At 41.1% G+C, this 21,078-nt stretch overlaps 1 protein-coding gene across 1 annotated transcript in view; it reads left to right on the top strand.

The window, feature by feature from the left end:
- Window positions 1–19,774, top strand: part of dapk1 (death associated protein kinase 1) — an 80,115-nt gene extending 60,341 nt beyond the window's left edge. The window contains exons 18-26 of the mRNA XM_022753751.1: window positions 874–972; window positions 6,332–6,409; window positions 9,319–9,535; window positions 13,610–13,795; window positions 13,913–14,110; window positions 14,337–14,475; window positions 14,931–15,051; window positions 15,326–15,514; window positions 16,631–19,774. Of these exons, the coding sequence (XP_022609472.1) occupies window positions 874–972; window positions 6,332–6,409; window positions 9,319–9,535; window positions 13,610–13,795; window positions 13,913–14,110; window positions 14,337–14,475; window positions 14,931–15,051; window positions 15,326–15,514; window positions 16,631–17,926 (2,523 nt within the window). The 3' untranslated portion in view covers window positions 17,927–19,774. The remainder of the gene's footprint in view (window positions 1–873; window positions 973–6,331; window positions 6,410–9,318; window positions 9,536–13,609; window positions 13,796–13,912; window positions 14,111–14,336; window positions 14,476–14,930; window positions 15,052–15,325; window positions 15,515–16,630) is intronic.
- Window positions 19,775–21,078: the final 1,304 nt, after the last annotated feature.

Below are 21,078 nucleotides of genomic sequence, written 5' to 3'. Positions count from 1 at the left end.
TTAAAGCCATACTCTTGGTCATGGTGTTTTTTAATATGGTTAGCTGCTTGATGGAGGTGGTCAGGATATTTCTGATATTTCTAACCACTATGATTGACCATTCAGCCATTTTTTTTTGCTGCTTATCCATATTCCATATTATGCAAATATTCACCCTGTCTCCTATTTCACTTCTACTGATGCCTGCAATCTGCAGCCGTTCACCTTTGTTCATCTTTGAATGAGCCGATGTGCACAGTCAGCCAATTTGAACACTGATGCATTGTTTTTTTTATTTGGAAATTGAGTACTATATCACGCTACCAGACTATAAACTGTAGCATCGCTCTCAAACACTGTTGACAGTTTACAATTGCTCCCAATATTTATTTACTGCCTGCATCAGCCCCTTGAAATCAAAATTTTAAAGGGCAGGTGCAGGGCAGTTTGGCTCAGGAGAAATGACTGTAGCTTTAAGCACAAGTTATAATTTCCACATCTGCACAGCTGTGAGAGTTTTTTCATCTTCCTATTTCTGTGAGGATATATGTTTAGTATACGCTGACAAACGTGTGAACACATCCATGTATGCTGACACAGCGTGGTATAAACAGAAGTGTGTGCACACCCATTGTTCATGTTCAGGGCTGGAGATCAGCCCAAATCATACTTTATATCCATGTATCTGTATCTGTGAGGGTCCTTCATGCAGACCTTCGCAGGCACGCAGAGGCAGAAAGTACTTGAGCCTTTGCATCCACTTTTGTTTAATAGTATCCAGCCTTCAATAATCCAGCTTCTCCTGACTCACTTACCACATCCAGTACTTTGTGGATGCTTTTCATCACCTGTCACTGACTGAAATCTCTTTCTTCTTCTTGTCTTTTTATCCAGTATGGCAGAACTCCCCTCCACCTGGCTGCTAACAACGGGAGCCTCGAGGTGGTTCGTCACCTCTGCCTGGCCGGAGCCAACATCGACGCCGTCACCAACGTAAGTCACCACACGGGTTTCTTCTTTTCACTGTTTCCCTTCACTTTACAGCAGCAGTAGCTTCACATATTGTGATAGTGGAGCTGAATGCATTGGCATGTATAGCGGATTTGCCACCATGACACATTGCACCGCATGTATCTCCTGAAGGATATCGCCAAGGTTCACTGAAATGCATGAATAACATACATGACATAGCTCATATAATATACAAACTGAAAAGATCTCAGCCTCTATTTGTTATAATAATGGCTTATTTGTATGGCGAGTTTTTCATTTTCCACCTGAGCTGCAGAGTAAGTCGCTGCTCACTTCTCTCACACACACGTTGAATTAAAGTAGAAAAGCTGATGGCAGCTTTTTAACTCGAACAGGATTTAATCTGCAGAAATTCATTATGAAACTTCCCTCCTGATACTGAGCTGCACCACCTTTTTTTATCTCTGCCTCTGTGGGTTTAAAGCTTAAAAATCTTAATGTGTTTCCTCCTTTTTATTATTGAAATTTATTTAACCTCTTGAACCCTGAAGTTTCCCTTTTAAGTAGCGTCAAAGTTAAACACCCATTTGCTTCACACTGTAACATCGTCCCGTCCCATTTAGAGTCTGTATCTGCTTGTTTGATCATTTCTTTCAAGCTATGTTTCGTCCATTCGTTCATTCGTTCATTCGTTCATTCGTTCATTCTTATGGGGGCTGAAATGTTCAAACCCAAGGTGGCATTTTTGTGGCTTCACCATCAAATCAAATTAAAAGTTGTTGTTGTTCTATTCCTGTATATCTGAAATATCTGAAAGCTTTGGCATCGCCATTATAAATCAAAATGCAGTTTACAAATGAAATGTAAAATATAACATTTAAAAAAAAATAAAATTAAGAAGGTTTAATCTCACATAAAGTAAACATAAAATATTTATTATGAAAATAAAGAGTGAGACAATTTTCCCAGTACTGTATGACTAGGAAATAAAAACGTAATTTTCTGATTATTTTCTGATAATTTCCTAATAAGTAAAAAAAATATGCATATAACTCAGTTCTAATTATGGGCTAAAGAGAGTTTATAAGTGTTTGCTGATTTCTAGAAGAACTTCACAGAAAGAACTGCTCGATTTCAGTCCAAGTAAATATATATTTATCATTCATTTATTTTCTTAAACTCCGGATATGCTGAATTTTTCTTCCTACCTGAGGCAATCTTCACATTTTTACATGTTCAGCTGAACTGTAGTTGAATAAATAGTTCTTGCAGTTTAATTTCAGAACATATATTTTAGATTATATCTTCTCATTATACGTCTGTATATGTTTATGAATTTTGTATTAAATGACAGAAACTGAATTCACACCACAAACAACCATGCAAGGTTGGCATGGTTTCTTGGTTAAAACGTACCGCGAAGTAGTGAGTAAGTTGTAAGTCATAAAAAAAACCAACATAATCATTGCTCAAGTGTCTCAAAGAAAGTTGTTTCTGCAGAGTGTGAACAGCAGGTAAGATGTTGACGGCTCCACCAGCCGCAGGCTAAGAGCTTTTATCAAGAGCAGACTTGGTACGAGGAGTCAGAGACCAGAGTCAGTCATTTTATCTGGATGTGAGTGTGTTTGACCTCACAGATGGGTGGGAGTCCACGTACAACGATCTTTAGAGGCTGCACACAAAAATGTAGCTGCATCTTGCATCTTGTAAGAAGAAGCTGTGATCAAAACCTCAGATCTGTCAGTGGATATTTCTCCAGGCTTTTCTAAGCTGGCAACCTCCGAATCACGACGGACTTTTACCCACATTCAGTTAGCAGAAAGATCATAGTTTTTTGTTTTCTTTGTTGTTTGCGTTGTTCTTGTTTTTATTCTTCTGCCCAACATATAGAGGTATTTTATCTTTAACTAAGAGTGGAACTGAACTGAAGCACTTTATTGACAGTGAAAGTGCTTTTTTTCTTTTCACTAAATTGTTTTGTATATTAGGTTTGAACCCACGAGGCACTTGGAGTCTTGTTTGAAATGCTAATGGTATAAAAGTGTAATTTTTCATCTGTAAAATCAACTAAAGCTTCTCAAGTCAAACACATCTTCAGATATATGATAGAAGTTTGTTTTAAAGGGTTGGGCATATTACATATTTTATTGGTTTTTAAAGTGAAAAGAAGTGAATACTCATGTAGCAAACAGACATAAAGATGAGCCTTCCTTCAAACATTAATACTGTAAATGCTTCTTTTTATTTCATGAATTTGAAAAATATAAAAGCTTAAACAGAAGCTGAGGCATGTGGAAAAATCTGGCCACCCTGCTAAATCAATGAACAGTAACCTTCCCTTGAGAAGAATGGAGTCCACTAAATATCTGCAAATGCAAGATGCAGATGTCCTGCAGTCAGTCGAGAAGCTGAAACTGAAAAGAAGCTGGCCTTTACAACGGGACAATGATCCAGAGCAGACCTCAACATCCACCGTGAACCAGCTCAAAAAAATACAAGCTGAAGCTTTGGAGCAGTCCTCACTGAAAATCTGTGGATAGATTTTAAACATGCTGTGTTCACGACAGCCTAAAATATCTCCTAACTTGAAGAGTGGGTGAAGGTTCCTAAATCAAGAATAGAAAGTCTTAGCAAGACTTAGAGTCTGCATTTGGAAAGCTTTGATATCTGCCAAATGTGTCACTTGACGTCCTCTGCATAACTGATCCATTATTACTTAATTTCCTTCATACTACATGGGAGATGAGGCCACAAAGCTCCTGGGATTGTTCCTTATCTTTGGCAACATATTGAGTCGCCCCAAAAGTTAAGTTCATCTTGGCAGCAGGAGTTTTTTCTGTCACGGTTCTGCGTCAGGTCATCTTTGCCCGAAGGACTTGTCTTACTTATCTTAGTGCGACAACCTTCAGGAAGTGATCTGCTTCTATCTGAATCACATGGTCGAGCCGTCACAGTTGCCTCTGCTTTACTTCAGTTTACTTCATGTTCTTGATTTTAAGTTTTTCTGTTCAGTACCCGTTGTTTTGTGTATGTGTATATATATATATAGTGGGCATGAAAATATTCCCATCACATCTTGGGAATCTGGATTCTTGAGCATTTAACTCAACTTTTAGAAAAGAGTTAAGCCACAAAACCCATCGTTCATCGCTTCTAAGCTTATTGCTCTGTTACTGAAGATGCTTGACTAAATACGTATTTCATCTGCATTAAATCAGACATCAGATATAAGAAGGTCTGTAACTAACATTAAGAATTAAAACCTTTCCCAGCGGCTCCACTGCCACATGTGCCACGCTGAGGTTTCTCCTTCTCCCTCTGTTTTCTCTAGCTGTTAATATTGAATGCCCGCTGATGTTCCTCTGTATGCATGTTTAATCTGGAAAGCACATACGGAGATGTATAATTCATTGTCCAGTGGCCTGCAGTCACTGTTTTGTGGAGCAGCTGCATGTCATCACCCCTCTTTCTTCAGTTTCCCTTGATGCTCTGCTTTACATATAATTAAAAAACACACTCATGGACAAACTGCTCAGATATTTTAACTAAAAAGGAGATACTATGTGTGATCCAATATTCATCTCCAGTTTTGTGTCGAGACATAACACCAGCCGTTCATGTGTCGCTGCCAAGCATCAGTAGTATTAACCGTGACACCCTGCCATCTGTACCAACAGAGTCTCATGAATTTGTTCACATATTAAATTACACTAAGTGGTCAGTTTGTGGTTCAAGCTGCACTTCATTTTCACATTTCTGACATTTATCTGATCCAAACAACTTGAAGGTCTGTGTGTTCTTGTGCTCCTTTAGTATTAAGTGACCTTATCAGAAGCTTATCGAGCTGGAAAATGTTCAAGGATTCAGATTAAAAGAGTAGATTCTCGTAATTGATTTTTCTGGATAAAACACTCAACATACCCAGCTGAATATCCTTTGCTGTAAAGGTCTGTAGAAGTAGGAAGTGGTCTGTGGGCGTTTCAGGCTGTCAGTGCAGTTTTTCCCCCAAGGAACAGCAGCCGGAGCCGGACAGTGACAGATGGCTGAGTTAGGGAAAGAGACGTGAGAGTTGTCGGGACTGTGGTGTTTCTGTGTCAGGGTGTTGAGGACAAAATGGAGAGAGTGACAAATGAAGGCAGTTCTGGAGCTGGAAGGAGGGAAAGAATGAGCGTGCACGTACTGTAAGTGTGTGTGTGTGTGTGTGTGTGCGCGTGTGTGTGTGTGCGCGTTCAGACTCTGCAGCTGCAGTCAGTTACTGGAGTCAGCTGTGATACTGCAGTGCTTTAATGAGTTGTGTGCAGCAGAAATATCAGATCAATTCAGTGATGATACTGGATTTTCACGTCTGATACTGATATCAAAATTTAAAAAAAGCAAAATATATAGTCTAATATATGTTTTTTTGTTGTTGTGTCTTAAACATAAACAAACATTTTTCATGAGGAGCCCTTCACTTTGTTCATCAAAAAATCATGACCAAGATATGTCTTGAGCAGGTCGTAAGGGCTGCAATTAATAATCATTTTCATTATTGATTAATCTGCTGATTATTTTCTTGGATTGTTTTGTCTATAAAATGTCAGTAAATAGTGAAAAATGCCTGTTATAATTTCCCACAGCTTGAAGTGACATCTTTAAATGTCACGTTTTGTCTGACAAAAGACATTCAGTCACTGTCTCATCTTCACATCTGAGAAGCTGGAACCATCATATGTTTTTCACTTTTACTCTAAAAATGACTAAAATGATCATTTGAGTAGCATAGTTTATAGTTAATTATCTGTCGATCAACTAATCAATTAATTGACGGTTCGTTGCAGCACTACAGGACATTTTACCAAACTTGCAAATAACAACATGAACAGCAAATTTTAAAGTTAACTCCAGTAACAAATATTAAGAATAACATCATTACAAAAAATATTCAGTAATGCACAAACTGAATCTGCTGGAAATGAACATGGAGCCAAAGTGTGAAATTATAAACTTCACCTTTGTTGGGACTTCAGGTGTGAATTAGCTCCTGAGCTAACCCAGGTACATTTACACTGGTGTTGTTAAATGTTAAATGCTAATTAATGTGAAATGAACCCTATAGATAAACAAGTAAACAAAAGCCTGTGTGACAGGCTGATGAAACAGTAGTAGGAGTATGATAGCATGATGTGTAGAAGCCACTCCATCAGTGCTGCCTATATCCCTCTGTTAATGAGCAACGCTCTATAAACCTGTGAGAAGTTTAGCCTCTTAAATACAAAGTCAACAACAAAGTGTATTAGAAACACTGGAGTGCACATTTAAACAGCTGAAGGAAATATGAGGGATTATCTGTTTGCTCATGCATATATTCATCCCTCTCTTTTTTTCCTTCTTCTCTCAGGATGGAAAGACAGCGGAGGATTTGGCTTCTACTGATCAACACGAACACATTGTTTCTTTGCTGGGTAAGCTTAAAAAGGTAAAAAAAAAAAAAAAAAAAAGCTTGAGTTTATCAGTATGTTAATTAAATCAGTGATTTCTTCACAACATCACAGTTTAAATGGAATAAAGGGAAAAGAAAAGACCTAAACTCTGTGTTATGTAAAAGCAGGTTTCACAAACACTCATCTCACATGGTCTATTTCAGTGCAGAGGTGTGGAGAGAGACGTTTTCCAGCAGGAATGTGTTAGATGTTAGCACGCCGCCGCTTTTAGACTTTGTGTCGCAGCACTTTCCACACACACACACACACACACACACATACATACAGGTGGAAATGGATGATAAAAGTTTTTTTAAATCCTGAGGAGCAGCTACTAATCTTCCGTGTCTGTTTTGAGCTGCAGTTTGCTTTGAATCACTAAATGATAGAAGCTTATAGTACATTACAAATATGTTTTAAAGCCTTACAAGACTTACAGAAAGAAGAAATACAGTCCGGACCGTAAGTATTCGGAAAGTTTCACATTTTTGTTCTTCAGACTCTGTGCTTCAATGGATACTACATTAAAGTGCCACGTCTCAGCTTTAATTTGAGTACAGTGACTGTGTGGGAGATAAAACCCTTTAACACATAGTGTCACAAGTTTAGGGGTTTAAAAGTAATCACAACATACAACAGCTCACTTCTGTGAAGTCTCTCTCTTCTTCAGTCTGGTCTTCAGTTAGAAGAATGCAGCTCGGGTCTGATTGAGATCAGGTGATTGACTCGACCCTGACAAACTCTTTGGTTGGTTGGTCTGTATGTTGAAGTTCATCGTCCCGCTGTGTTATGAAATGTTGTCCGATGAGTTTTGAGATGTCTGCATGCTGCATTTGTCTGAATCTGAGCTCACACCGAATGCTCCTGTAGACCCCTGCAGTCATCCTGTTGCTTCCATCAGCAATGAAATCGTCAATAAATGTCACCGTGTCAGTTCAGTTGGAGCCATAAATGCCTGGGCCGTAACAGAAGCATCTCCGTGTTTGACAGATGAGTTAGTGGCTTTGGGTCATGAGCCGTTCCTCTTTATATCATTTTGATAGAGGCAGATTTTTGTCCATAAACCTTTTTTCCAGAACTCTACCACTTTATTTTTGGTTTTTTTATGAACGGCAGCCTGGTCTTTCTGTGTCTGAGGTTTACCAGAGGTTTGCATCTTGTAGTGAAACCTCTTAGGTTCTGCTCAGAAGGTCTTCTTTTGATCTTTGACAATTAAACGTGTCCGTCTACATCCTGGAGAGTGTTCTTGACCTTCTGTTGCAGTAATAAATGGGTTTCCCACAAGCGTTGTGCTTCTCAGTCGACTGGATCGTTGGCGTCATTATTGTGCTCTTCACTCGCATAAACATTACGCTGAAACTTGGCATTTTGATGTAGTATCCATTATTTTATTTCAGATTAAATGTGCTGAAGCGCAGAGCCTGAAGAACAAGAAAAGCGAAACTGTCCGAACACTTAATCCAGAGCGACTTTAAATGCAAGAGAGTATAGAGTGAAGCTGTTGGGCTTGCTGTCTTGCCCAAAGGCTCTTTAATAGAACAGGACACATACCACTGTGATCAAAGCTGAAACCCTCCGGTTACATGACATTTGTACACTCTTCCCTCCAGAGGTGCATGTGGAGCTCAGTCTGGTGTTCCCAGTCTAAACTAAAGTCACATCCTCCAAAACACACAGACTTTTTTTTTTTTTTTTACCTGGAGCTAAATGTTACCGACTTCTCCTCTAATCCACCACCTGCTGAGATTCAGTGCAGAGCGTGAAAACATGAAAGCCGCAACTGTGAAAACAGTCATCCTCTGCATATGCTGGGCTAATTTAAGACACTATGGCACACTGATGCCAGATTTGAAAGCGAGGCCGACTTCCCAAGAACCCAGAGAAATAAGATGCAGCCCCGTTCCTCTGACTTTAAAAGAGAACACATTAAGTTCAACAAAATTTATTTCAAAATGAAATGCGTTCTGCTCGGATGTGAATCACACTTATTGAAATTACAAACTTTATTTATTGAATGCGTTAACATAACCCAGGTGGGAGTCTGGAGTGCTTTCACATCCCACACAACCACTCACAGCATTTGAGGCCACTTCTGGTGCGTGACTCATCTGTTGCATGGTGAAAAAAGTGTCTTACATGTTAATAAATGTTATGTGTTGAACTGGCTGAATTACAGCAGGGTGCAGAGGAGGCACCTGTCTTTGCAAGTGGCTTTCGTTGTTCATGTATCTTGAGTGAACAACATGCTATGTTTTTATTTCTTTTATCTCAGCAAGTATTCAGTAGTTTGTCTTGAAGTTTCAGTTACCTTGAACTTGGTGCGGGTTCGTAGTTCTTCTTATCACATCCTGTCATGCCCCCAACACCGAAGGCTGAGTTTGTGCTAAAGTGTCATCGTTACACAAGGTTATCAGCTCATCCCCACCCACAGCTGCTCGTGTTATAATATCTAAATAAGCCTAACATTTATTTACTTTATGATATCCCCACCCTCATCAGTTGGTTGGTACTAATAACATTAGTATAAAAACAGAAGTTAGAAACCTGTGATGTAATATTTACATGATCCTGTGACGGTTTGATTCGGAAAGACGTCTACTGTCTGTCCTCCTCAGAAGCAGGAGATCTGTTCATGGTGCATAAGGAGGAAAACGTTACACAGCTGTTTGTTCACTGTTGGTGGTTGACATGGATACAAACGTGAAATAGGAGGTGTTGTTAAAGCTCTGTGATATCCGGTGTGTTTGGAAGTTTCAGAGAAAGAAGATGCAGCATGTGGAAACAAACTCTGGCATAAATTCTGGCATCTGCTCCTTGAAATGAAAACGTGTGGGAGTCGATGCCACACAGTTGATAAATGAGTTTCTCAATGTGACCTTTTTTTTGTTTGTTTTTTTATTTCCAGGACAACCACAAACTGAGCTACATCCAGCAGCTGCGGCCCACTCAGACCCTGCAGCCCAGGATCAAGCTGAAGCTGTTTGGACACTCTGGAGCTGGGAAGAGCACCCTGCTGGAGTCCCTGAAATGTGGCATCCTGCGCAGCTTCTTCAGGAGGAGGAGGACACGCATGACCAACACGGCCCGACACCCCAACTCCCCCATCAACTCCAAACCTTCCGGTAGGTAACACAAAGATCTGAGGACGCTGTGATAATCCTGCGCAAGATTAAGCCTCCAGCTCACCTGCCAAGCACCACAATTATTTATTCTAGCAAAAGCAGGCCAGAATAATTCACTTGCCAGTCACGTTAATACATAGCAACAGAATTAATTCAATGCTTGTTCCCCTTCATTCATCATTCTTCAGGTTCATGCAACAGCTTTCCTGTTTTTGTGAAGCCAACAAAACAAGCAGCCAATCAAACGCCTGTTATTTTTATTTATTTTTTGCTATCCATCAAAGATAAAAAAAAAAATAAATAAATTCACCAGGAGTAAATGTTTAAGGAGCATGAAAAGAGGCCGTTTCCTTCCCAGAGTAGAATCTGTGAGAGTGCCCACGAGCAAGGCACTTAGCTTCACGCTGTCCTGATGGAGCTGCCACAGTATGAAGGATGGATGGCAGTGCAGGATCTGACCCGCTTTGACCTGAATCATGGCTTAGCTATATGCATTAAATATGTATAAGTTTATATATGTTTTATATATACTGTATATGTGAATTATTTATATTTATAGTATTTATTGTGAACAAGCGCATTTTCTGGAAATTCAATTGAGACACATCTAAAAAAATAAAAATAAATAATAATGGGAATGGGGCATATTTTTTTGTTTGTTTGTTTATTTTCATTACATTCACCAAAAAAATAAATTGAGGCTTTATCTCATTATAGATGACTGTCTCATAATTGTAAGAAAACAATCTCATAATCACACGAAATGGGATCCAGTAATTACGAACAACACTAATTGTGAGATGGTAAATCATAATTACAAGATAAGTTTTCTTTGTTTTTGGTGAACACAATCCAATGAATGAAATACCCCTGATGTACAAATACGTCCACTGATGCCGAGCACATCATCAGTGAATATTCAGTCATCAGGTGCTTCGGGTCTTTCAGTCTCCGCCATGTGACCCAGCTGAGGTTGATCAGACCACCGCTCATGTTCAAATGGCAGCTTACCATCATCCTCCCCGTAGCTCTTCTTCCTCCACCCAGCTCTCCCACATTAAGTTATTACATTTCACATCATTTGCACAATATCAAAAAGGGAGTTTTTGTAATTAGCTGCATAATATTTCAAGCAATAACAGTCGGTCACCCACATTTTTCCACTTTTTATTTAAATTTAAACAGGGCCAGTGAAAAACCTTAAATTGTACAAAGTAAGTAAAAACTGAAATATGTCGCAGTATGCAGACATGACACAGATCAGGTTGTCTTAGTTTTCTACAAACAAAAACATGCAACCCTTAACCGCAGTCCCAGTAACCCTAAATATTAACCCCATCACTCCAGCAACCCCAACTGGAAGCTTAGTGTAGTAACAGTTGCTGCTCCTGGTCTTCAGAAAAGCTTTTGTTTAGCAACAGGTCTGTGGTAAAACTCCCTGACATGTTCAGGGTAGTGTAAAAAAACACACACCAGCACACACTCACACACTCGTTTCTCTGTATTTGCTCTATCTGCCCTCCCTCACACACACACATACATACCTACCATTGTGTGTCCTTTAACCGCTCTGTGTTGCAGCGCTCAGAGCCATTACCTCCCGGGCAGACTCGATGTTCCCTCAGATAATGGTCGTTTACGTGAGCTGTATAGAGTTACTGATCCCATCCTCTATACTATCTGGAAATCTGTGGCCTCTGTCAGAGCTGAAGGGGGCGTAGAAAGAGTTTTTTCTCTTTCTTTGTTGCGTCTCTAGCTGAATTCGGTGACCGTCTTTATTGACTTGGTGTTATAACTGCAGTGATACGTGATGTGAGTCCTCAGTGAGACACAGAGAAACAGGGCTGAGAGGGAGCGAGTGCCGCCGTGTCCATTTGTCTCGTTTTGAGATTTCCATTCAAGCAGACTTAATACAAGCATTGATTTTCTACTTCTATGAGCTCGTTGAAAGTCCAAATGTGGCACGTTGAATGCATATTTACCTTCGTCTAGTGTCAATATTTGTAACTTTATGATGCTGTTAGATACAAAGCTCAGTTTGACACCTGGAATAATTCTGCTCTGTGTATTGATTTCTGGCCTTGGTTGTTCTCAGTAGTTGAGTTCTGTGCCTCAGTTATTGGAGAGGGACTGATCTTCCTTCATCCATTCCCTTTAGTAATTTGTAAAATGGCACAGAACAGCACTGAAGAGAGGTTGTGCTTTACTAGAATTCAGTCTAAGGTTCCATTTATTATTTATGATTCATTTATGAATCACCCTTTCTTTTAAGACACAGACATAAGAGTATATCTGAAGTCCGACCCTACAGCAGCTGTTGGTATTTAAAAAAAAAAAAAAAAGAAGCTGTCTGACCTAAAACCAGAAAAAATATGGCAGCAGTTTTTCATGTACCATAACATTTTTCTCACCCTTTTCCAAAGATGTCTGAAAGCAACAAGTGAGAGGCTGGCACAGTGACCACAGTGTCTTGTTTTAGTTGATATTTTTTCATTGTTTTGTGTTTTTACGTGAATCACTCAATAAAAGTTAAAGTCATCAGAGTAAAAGAAAATGTGATTTATCTGCAACAAATATTTTGAGTTCGTGAGGTCTTCTGCCGTCGTTTCTGCCATTATCACTCCTAAAACTACAAGCAGCTGAATATCTTGCGTAATGTCTCTTAAGTAAACAGCACAAATTCACCTTCAGCTTACTTTTGTAGGTGCTTTTTCACAGGGTGTATTCACACCAAGCACACATGAAACACTTCAACTCAACCAAGTGTTCTCTTTTAGTTTTGTTTGTTTGGTTCAGTACAAAACTCCATGATTGATTAGGACTGAGAAAACAACCAGCTGCAGGAAAGCAGAACACTTTGCTGTTGGATTTCAACATGAGACAGCCAAAGCTTTCTCAACACAATTCATTGCCAAAATGCTTAACTTTGTATAATGACAGATAACCCAGAAATGTTTTTTTATTAAGGACACAGCTCATGAAGGATCAATAGAAAGAGAAAAACAAAAATAAATCCACATTAAAACAAAACAAAAGACATTTGACATTTGACAATACCAAGACATTTGCACACTGCAGGCTGGAATGGTTCTCTCGCCAATGGCTCCACATTCTAGTCGACAAAAGTGTGATTCAAGATGAAAGAAAATAATCTGTAGGTGTGGTCCTACAGAGTGTCGAGAAAATCCAGATGTTGTGTCTGCATAGTGGATTTATTTGATGTAGCACAGCACCCCCATGTGTTTGCAAGTGTGTAATTATTGGGTGTAAAAAAGGCTTCGGATGCACATCTGTTCACTGTTCACAGACTTGAGCTCAGCTCTCTGTACAGATCTGCACTGTAATATTTAAATATTCAACTGTTCATCAAGATACATGACACATGGGAACAATTTATATTTACATTTTATTCAATCGGTTCAGAATTTATATTTTCAGCAGCTGCTGTGCAGAGTTTTGCAGGTAGAAGTTATGCCTCATTCTTGTTGTATTTTGCTCTAAACAAAGCAAGTCAGTTTTATTTATCCAGCTCAAAATCACAAATTTGGCTCAAGAAGCTTAGAATCTGTACAACATACAACGTCCTCCGTCCTTAGACCGTCGATTCAGATTTGAAGGAAGAACTCTCCTAAACACTCGTGTCCAGGAGGGCAGCAGAGGACGGACAGATGCAATTTATAATCAGATATGTGCAGTTTCTCCTGAAAGACAGAGCAGAAAAACAACATGGTCCTCGCCTTTATAACACGTTTTCAACTATTAACTAACAACACCTAAAACACACTATAGCTATTATTTTATTTTTTTTATTTGAACATTTTCTTGCGATTCTGGGCAAAGAGTGGAAAAACGCCTTAAGTAAAGATGCACTAAATCACAGATACTTACAACAACATTAATGTAATACTAATAAAATCTATTTATATACCACGCCAACTTCAAAAAAATCATCAAAGTGCTTCACAAAACATTTAAAAAATATCCGATATCATTTGAATGTAATGGCCCTGCTGCAGATGAGAATGAACAGTTCCCATCACCTCCTCCTCATGTGTCTTTTCCTCTGTGTTTTAGTGTCAGTGAGTATTTCCAACTTGTACCCAGGCTGTGAGAACGTGAGCGTGCGGAGTCGCAGCATGATGTTTGAACCCAGCCTCACCAAAGGCGTCCTGGAGGTCTTCTCCCCCGTCCACAACGCTCTGTCCGCAGCTGACGACCAGGCCACAAAGGCCATTGACATCCAGCACGCCAGCATCCACGGTGAGAACCAGAGGCGTTTACATTTAACCAAAACTGAAAAAAAATATTTTCTCCGCCCTCTATTAATGTGTGAACATTCATGGTTAAACCTCCTATCACGTGTTCCCCTCTCTGTAGGTGTGGGGGATTTCAGCGTGTGGGAGTTTTCGGGGAACCCGGTCTATTATTGCTCCTACGACTACTTTGCAGCCAACGACGTCACGGCGATCCATCTGGTGCTGTTCAGCCTGGAGGAGCCGTACGAGACCCAGCTGGGCCACATCACCTACTGGCTGAACCTGCTGAAAGCCCTCACCCTGCCCCAGGACAACATCGGTGAGGACTGAGGGAGTGGCGCCTCAGAAAGAAACGTTTTAAATTTGATCTATAAGTGTGTTGATAAAGATTTTTTCTAACATTTTTGTTTGGAACACATTATACATCTGTAAACTACAAGTGCTGCGATAGTGGATTATTGATTTATACACCTGGGAAGTCCTGATAACAATGTAATATAATGTGTAGTATGTAAAAATGTGACATATGTTCTGTGTTTCTCCAGCTTTCGGAGGTCGGATCCAGCAGCCTCTCATGGTCGTCCTGGTGGCGACTCACGCTGACCTCGCTGACGTCCCCCGAGCTTTCTCTGGAGAGTTCAGCTATGACAAGGAGAGCGCTCTTCTCAAGGAAGTCAGGAACAGGTCGGGACTTAAACCACAGCACACATGGCTGATACAGAGATTATTTTGTTGTTGTTTTTGCTCTTTTTTGTGGGAGGATCTTATTCACCACATGACATCTCTCCCATTGATTCTGTAATAACTTAAAGCAGGTAAAGCTAAGTTTGAAAAATCTTTTTTTTTTTCTGTGTGTTTCCTATATGAAATAGCTGTAAATACTACAGTACCCATGAGCCTCAGCAACATTTGCAGTGGAGAACTACACACCACATCCTTTTACATAAAGTGATACCACTGTCATTAGTGTAATTATTGGTAGTGACACCTGTTTGATGGGTCAGACTGAACAGTCAGCTGTAGCACTTCACTATTTCCCACCAGGTTGCTGTTTATTTTCCAATATACGGGACATGGTCCTTCACCTGAAGAGATTTATCTTTTTAAAATGGCTGTCTTCTTTTTTTGTTTGTCTTCAGGTTCGGGAACGACCTGCAGGTCAGTGACAAACTGTTTGTGGTGGACGCTGGAGCCTCAAACTCCAAAGACATGAAGCTGCTGAGGAGTCACCTGCAGGAACTTCGCACCAACATCATCTCTGTGAGCTCTGCTTTCTCTCCTGTGTCTGTTTCCCAGCCTGATTGTTGTGTGTATTTTAAACCTTCCTGAAAGAGCACGTGCACACAAACAACTTATAGATAAATATCTGACAGTATTTCTATCAAAATACTTGCTGAACTTGGTTGAAAATAATCTGCTTTCTATTATCGGATTACAGATTTAACATTAATGAAAATAATCAGATGAAAGTAATTTCTCATTTGAGTTAAACTTAAGAAACGATAACATACAGTGAATCCACTTCCTGTTGTAGAGGTGTAGTCCCATGATGCTGTTGTCGGAGCGTTTGCTGACCACGCTGCCGACCTGGAGGAAGCTGAGCGGACCCAACCAGCTAACGTCATGGCAGCAGTTTGTCAGCGACGTCCAGGAGCACATCAACCCTCTGGTCAGCCAGGATCACCTGCGCACACTGGCCCTGCAGCTTCACAGCATGGGGGAGGTGCGAGTTTGTTTGTTTATAAAATAATTATTTGCCTTTGTGTGGAGATAACGGTGCTAACAAACTGACATGACATTTACAAACAAAGATACCACAAAAAAAAAAAAAAAAAAACATTGCCGTGAAAACCAAATGTGAAAGTTCAAGTGAGTGCCAAGTTTTGGAAAGTGCATTAATAAAATTGCCAGACGCAGCATACACGGCCTATAAAGTGTCTCCAGTTGTGAACTGTGTATTCAGGTTTATGTTGTTTCTTTGTGCGTTCAGCTGCTAAACAGCCTGGAGCAAGATGAGAAGAGTCCCTGACAGAGGCGGGATGTATTATGTTATTTTGAATACAAATTTACATTTGTGTTGTACAATATGTCTTAATTTTCTACATTAGAGAATTCACTGAACCTGAAGGGAACAGTTTCCAGTAAAACAATGATGGTCTGTTACATATGGTGACTGTTTTGTGGTATTTGATCAGATGAAAATCACCATAATAGAAAATATAACTTAGAATAAGAGGTGCGCTCCTGCTGCTTATTGTTGCTGTTACTGATCTTTTTTTAACGGGATGTATTGTTTATATCGGCCGCTGTGAGGAAAAGTCAAAGGTTTTTATCAACATTTATCACTTACTCCAGCAGCTGACTGTCAGCTCACCAGACTACCACCAGGATGCGCTGTTTCTTCATGAATTAATTAAACCAAATCTTAGTTTCCATTCTGCAACAGGAACATGTTGTTTCTCTGTTTATTTACCAGAATGACTCTTCTCAGGAAACCGAATGAGGAACCTGTGGAACCAACCTGAGTTTCAAAAGTGTTTCTTCATGTGCTTGCTGTTGATTTTGTCTAAAATTAAGTCTGATGTTACTATAATCTTACTATAATTGCAGCATCTTCAACAATGTATTTTCTATATGTAAGTCAGTATGTTTCACTGCAATTAACTTCTCTGAATCTTCCCGTCTTCTTTTTTATCCACACCTATTTCTCTCTCATTGCTTCATTTCACCCTGTTTCTTCTCACCTTCTCTGACTTATTTTTACTGTCAACTTACTTGTTTCGTTTCTTCTTGCTTCCTCACCACCGTCACCTCCTTTACTTCCTCCCCCCGCCCTCAGATCAACATCATGCAGAGCGAGACGGTGCAGGATGTTGTTCTGCTGGAGCCTCGCTGGCTCTGCAGCAACGTCCTCGGCAAGCTGCTCTCCGTGGAGACGCCCAAGGCCATCCACCACTACAGGGGGCGCTACAGGCTGGAGGAGGTGCAGGCTCTGGCTCCGGAGAGCGACGTGGACGAGCTGCTGCAGATTCTAGATGCCATGGACGTCTGCGCCCGCGACGCCACCAACCCCTCCATGGTGGACGTTCCAGCCCTCATCAAGACAAACGGCCTCCACCGCTCCTGGACCGAAGAGGAGGAGGAGGAGTCGCTGATCTACGGCGGGGTACGACTTGTCCCTGCCGAGCACCTTACTCCCTTCCCCTGTGGCCTGTTTCACAAACTGCAGGTGAACCTGTGTCGCTGGAGCCACCAGCAGAAGCCAGAGGAGGAGGGCGGGGAGGATATCGACGGAGATATCCACCTGTGGACCAACGGAGCCAAGGTGAGCCAGGGCGCAGTGGAGGCCATGATCCTGCTGGTCAACCACGGCCAGGGGGTGGAGATTCAGGTGCGTGGACACGACTCAGAGCGGGCCAAGTGCTACACCCTGTTGGACACCATCTGCAGTATAACGGAGAACCTACTGGCCTCCACGCTCCCCGGACTGCTCACAGCCAAATACTACCTGAGTCCTCAGCAGCTGCGGGAACACCACGCCCCCATCATGATCTACCAACCCAAAGATTTCTTCCGCGCCCAAGTCCAGCGGGAAACTTCCCTCACCAACACCATGGGTGGCTACCGGGAGAGCTTCAGCAGCATCCTGTCTTTTGGCTGCGCTGAAGTTTACCAGCAGGGGATTCTGGGAACAGACATCCACTTATCGGACGTCCCCTTGTTGGCTCGCAGGAAGCTCTGCCGCATGTTGGACCCCCCTGACGCTCTGGGGAAAGACTGGTGCCTGCTGGCCATGAACCTCGGCCTCACGGACTTGGTGGCCAAACACAGCAACGGGACTCCGAACGGCGCCTCTGAGCTGGACTCAGACCCAGACTCCCAGCAGGCCGTGCTGCAGCCCAGCCCGACGGCAGCGCTGCTGCAGGAGTGGAGCGGGCGAGCAAACGGCACGGTCGGCGTGCTGATGGCCAAACTGAGGGAGCTCGGCCGTCGAGACGCCGCCGACTTCCTGCTCAAAGCTTCTCCTGTTTTCAGGGTCAACATGGAGGCAGTGGGAGGGGCCGCCAACGGCTACCCGCCCACCTGCAACGGAGGAACATCGTACAACTCCATCAGCTCGGTCATATCCCGCTGAACCGAACACGGTCGACTTTCTGTCCTCGCCAGACGTCAGACAGTCGGTCTGATGGGACATTTCCCCTGAACAGGGCCGCGACAGACTCGTGTGCGAATGAACAAGTGCAATCGTTACCAGAGAGTCCAGCTGCTCGCTCTTCAATCACTCCATTAAGTCGGCGTATGAGCCAGATGTTGTGTTTGTGCTCTCACCTGTACAGCTGACCTTTCCTTCCACTATGAATGTTGTGAAAGAACTAAACGTCCTGAGCTCCAAAGAGGAATCCTGTGCTTATATTCTGTTCTTAATCTTGTTGTGCTGCTTTTCTAATATTCCCTCCTGCTCTACTGTACACGCAAGTCTCACTCCGCTCACAGATAACAGTCAGAAAGTTGAACTCTCGACACGGAGGAACGGACGTGGTTCAAAAAGAAGGCAGCCTCATGTTTGGACCTTTTTTCATATCCATCCTTCAGTAAAAACTGAGGACTTTATTGTATCAGTGTACATGAGGAGGCTGTCGTCTTTACTCACTCCATCCATCACAACATACAGTGAAATCTCCCCCCTCGCTTCTGTTTTACTGGTGTAACATTTGGCCGTTCAGCGTAGTATTTAATAAATTAACAGCATTTTTCAGAGTGCCTTTGTGGCCTTCTACCTCCCTAAAGAGCACAAATAGTCTTGTTATAAAAACAAAGTAGTTCTTTCTAACATTTGAAGAACTGTGCCTTGTTGACACGAATAGTAAAAATTTCTATCAAGCAGAAAGAAAAAGATTATTAAAGAAAGAACACGAAAAAGAAAAATGAAAGCTTGGCTCATTTTACAAAGTTTTGAAATTTGAATTTCACTGGCAAAAAAAAACAAAACAAAAAACAAACACACGACTGAAATCAGATCGTTAGATTTTCTGCTGTTTGTTTAATGTTTGGGAGTCGGTCAGGAGATGAATGAGACGTGATATTAAATCAGTGTGGAGTCTGTGTGACGCTCTGTGGAAGCCGTGGGCTCAAAGGGAAACTACTTCATTCATTTTTAATCGGTGTATTTGTGGGTTTTTTACCGCTGACCTTCTCGTAGTATTATCCCTCATTCATCCATCTAACAACACCAATGATTTGTTGATTGATTTGGTGACGCTTTATTTTACAGGTTTGTTACTTCCTGATACTTTCTTTTTCCTGAACTGTGTAATTACTGGAGAAATAGTCCCAAAGTGTCTATTTGACCTGTGATTATTAGATAAACTGGAAGTTACAGACTGGTGAAATAAAGCATTACCATGACTTTTTTGGTGATTCTTCGTTTTATATGTCCCAGAGTTTCTCCATAATCTCCAGGGAGTTTTCCCATAAAGAACAATGTAATTTGGTACTAATTCAGATAATTGTCTCAGACTTTTCTCTTGTTAGTGTTTCGACTTGGACTTTTCTCAGTCTCAAGCGACGGTCTCGCTCATCACAGTCTTTGTTCGCACACTTTTCCCACCTTGTTGCTCTTTGCAGTAGAGATGCGTCATTTACAAGAGCAGGTGATGTTTAATTTCTATAGTGTGTCTTTGCCATTTAACAGGCGAGCGTCATCATTTTGAACATGCAGTTCATGAGTGGACAGATGTCGAACTCTTTTTTTAGGCAAATAGAAGTTTGTTGTCACTGTCACATTTCAAACTTTTCTAAACTGAGGAATAGTGGTGAGTTAAATTACCATTGACTGTCACAATGAACAGTAAGAATAATTCAATTTTTCTGTCTTTTGTTCTCTCAGTATTGACTGAAGTTGTCCTGTTGTGATGTCACAAAGTTACAGAAGTCCTGACGGCTGGTTTTAAGGCTCGGTTTCTGAATACAGGCTGTGTGCATTTCTGTGTGGATTGAGACTTAGATACTTTCACAGTATTAATATAGAAACTAGACCTGCTTTATAATCAAAGAACTTTATATAGAATTTATACATTATGGGACCTTTAAAAGAACTGCTAAAATCCAACCATAATACACTCTGCGTTATGTTAAGAGCTAATTGGAGCGAATAAATTAATATAATTATCTTTCTGGGAACCTTCATATAGATTTTTCATTCTCACATCAACCCCTCTCTAGGAAATTATCAGGAAACCATGGGACCTGTAAAATAAAGTGTAAATATAAATGTGTTCACCATTTACACAAAGGGAACTGTAGCCATTTTTACAGAAAAAGGAGAGTTTTTTTTCCTAAAGTACAGTGTCTTACTGAAGGCGTTGATCCTTCCAGCATCTAGATTTATTTGCTGTAGTGGGTTCACACATCGTCGCTGAGCGTTAATGTTAAAAATCATCATGGCAGACAGAGTGAAGCTCAGCACTGATGCTGCTAAGCTTCAGGGTCCAAACACTCATACAGCGTGCTCTGAAGAGAAAGTGCCATCAAGGTGATAAAAAAAAAAACAGAAAAACAACCTAAAGGAAAGTGAATTTTGTCTTTTGTACCAAGCTAAAAAGTGATGTATTATATCTACAGCCTGACACTGCACCTTTTTAATGCTTCCTCAACAGGTTTTCTGCATTAGTGACCAGTGCTTGGACGTCAACAGTCATGTTACCGTCCACAGTGTCAGAGTTTTGCTCGGTGGCATCGACTCCTGCTTCTGTCTGAGCTTCTCTCAGTATCGCTGTCAGTGTCGGTCGGCCACGCGTGGCTTCACATCTTCTTTCAGTTTGTCTTTTTCATAACGCGAAGCTGCGGCTCGGACACGGTCAGCAGGGGAAAAGAAAGAAGGCATGAAGTTTGTATTGTTAGCTGAAAAAGGCCAAAGGCTGCTGATGACAGAAATGTCCCAGAAAAGCATTTTCACCTTGTGTAAGCTGGTATTTTATAATGTTTGTGATCTGACATGGACCCAAAAATGCTTCTTATTTCAGTACATATGTGATGATGTTGGGAAAAGAGTCTTTCATTCCTAAAAAGTAAAACTTTGTGGATGTAAAGGGCCTTTACATCAGGACATAGTGTCACAGTCTGATAGAAGAAAAGCTCTGTGCCAGTATTTCCTGTCTGCTTTACTTCCTCTCCAGTGTTAACATCTGTGCACAGAGATGAAACAAGACTTTAAAGACTATTTCAAATATGTACTCCTTCACTATTTTTGTCTCAGCCTGAACTTGCCAATTGACACAGCAAACGTCT

The sequence above is a fragment of the Seriola dumerili genome, unplaced genomic scaffold (genome assembly GCF_002260705.1).
Source record: "Seriola dumerili isolate Sdu_G_001 unplaced genomic scaffold, Sdu_1.0 BDQW01000193.1, whole genome shotgun sequence".
Lineage (NCBI taxonomy): Eukaryota > Metazoa > Chordata > Actinopteri > Carangiformes > Carangidae > Seriola > Seriola dumerili.
The sequence above is the reverse complement of the archived record's forward strand: the minus strand, read 5'-3'. Positions and strand labels throughout refer to the sequence as shown.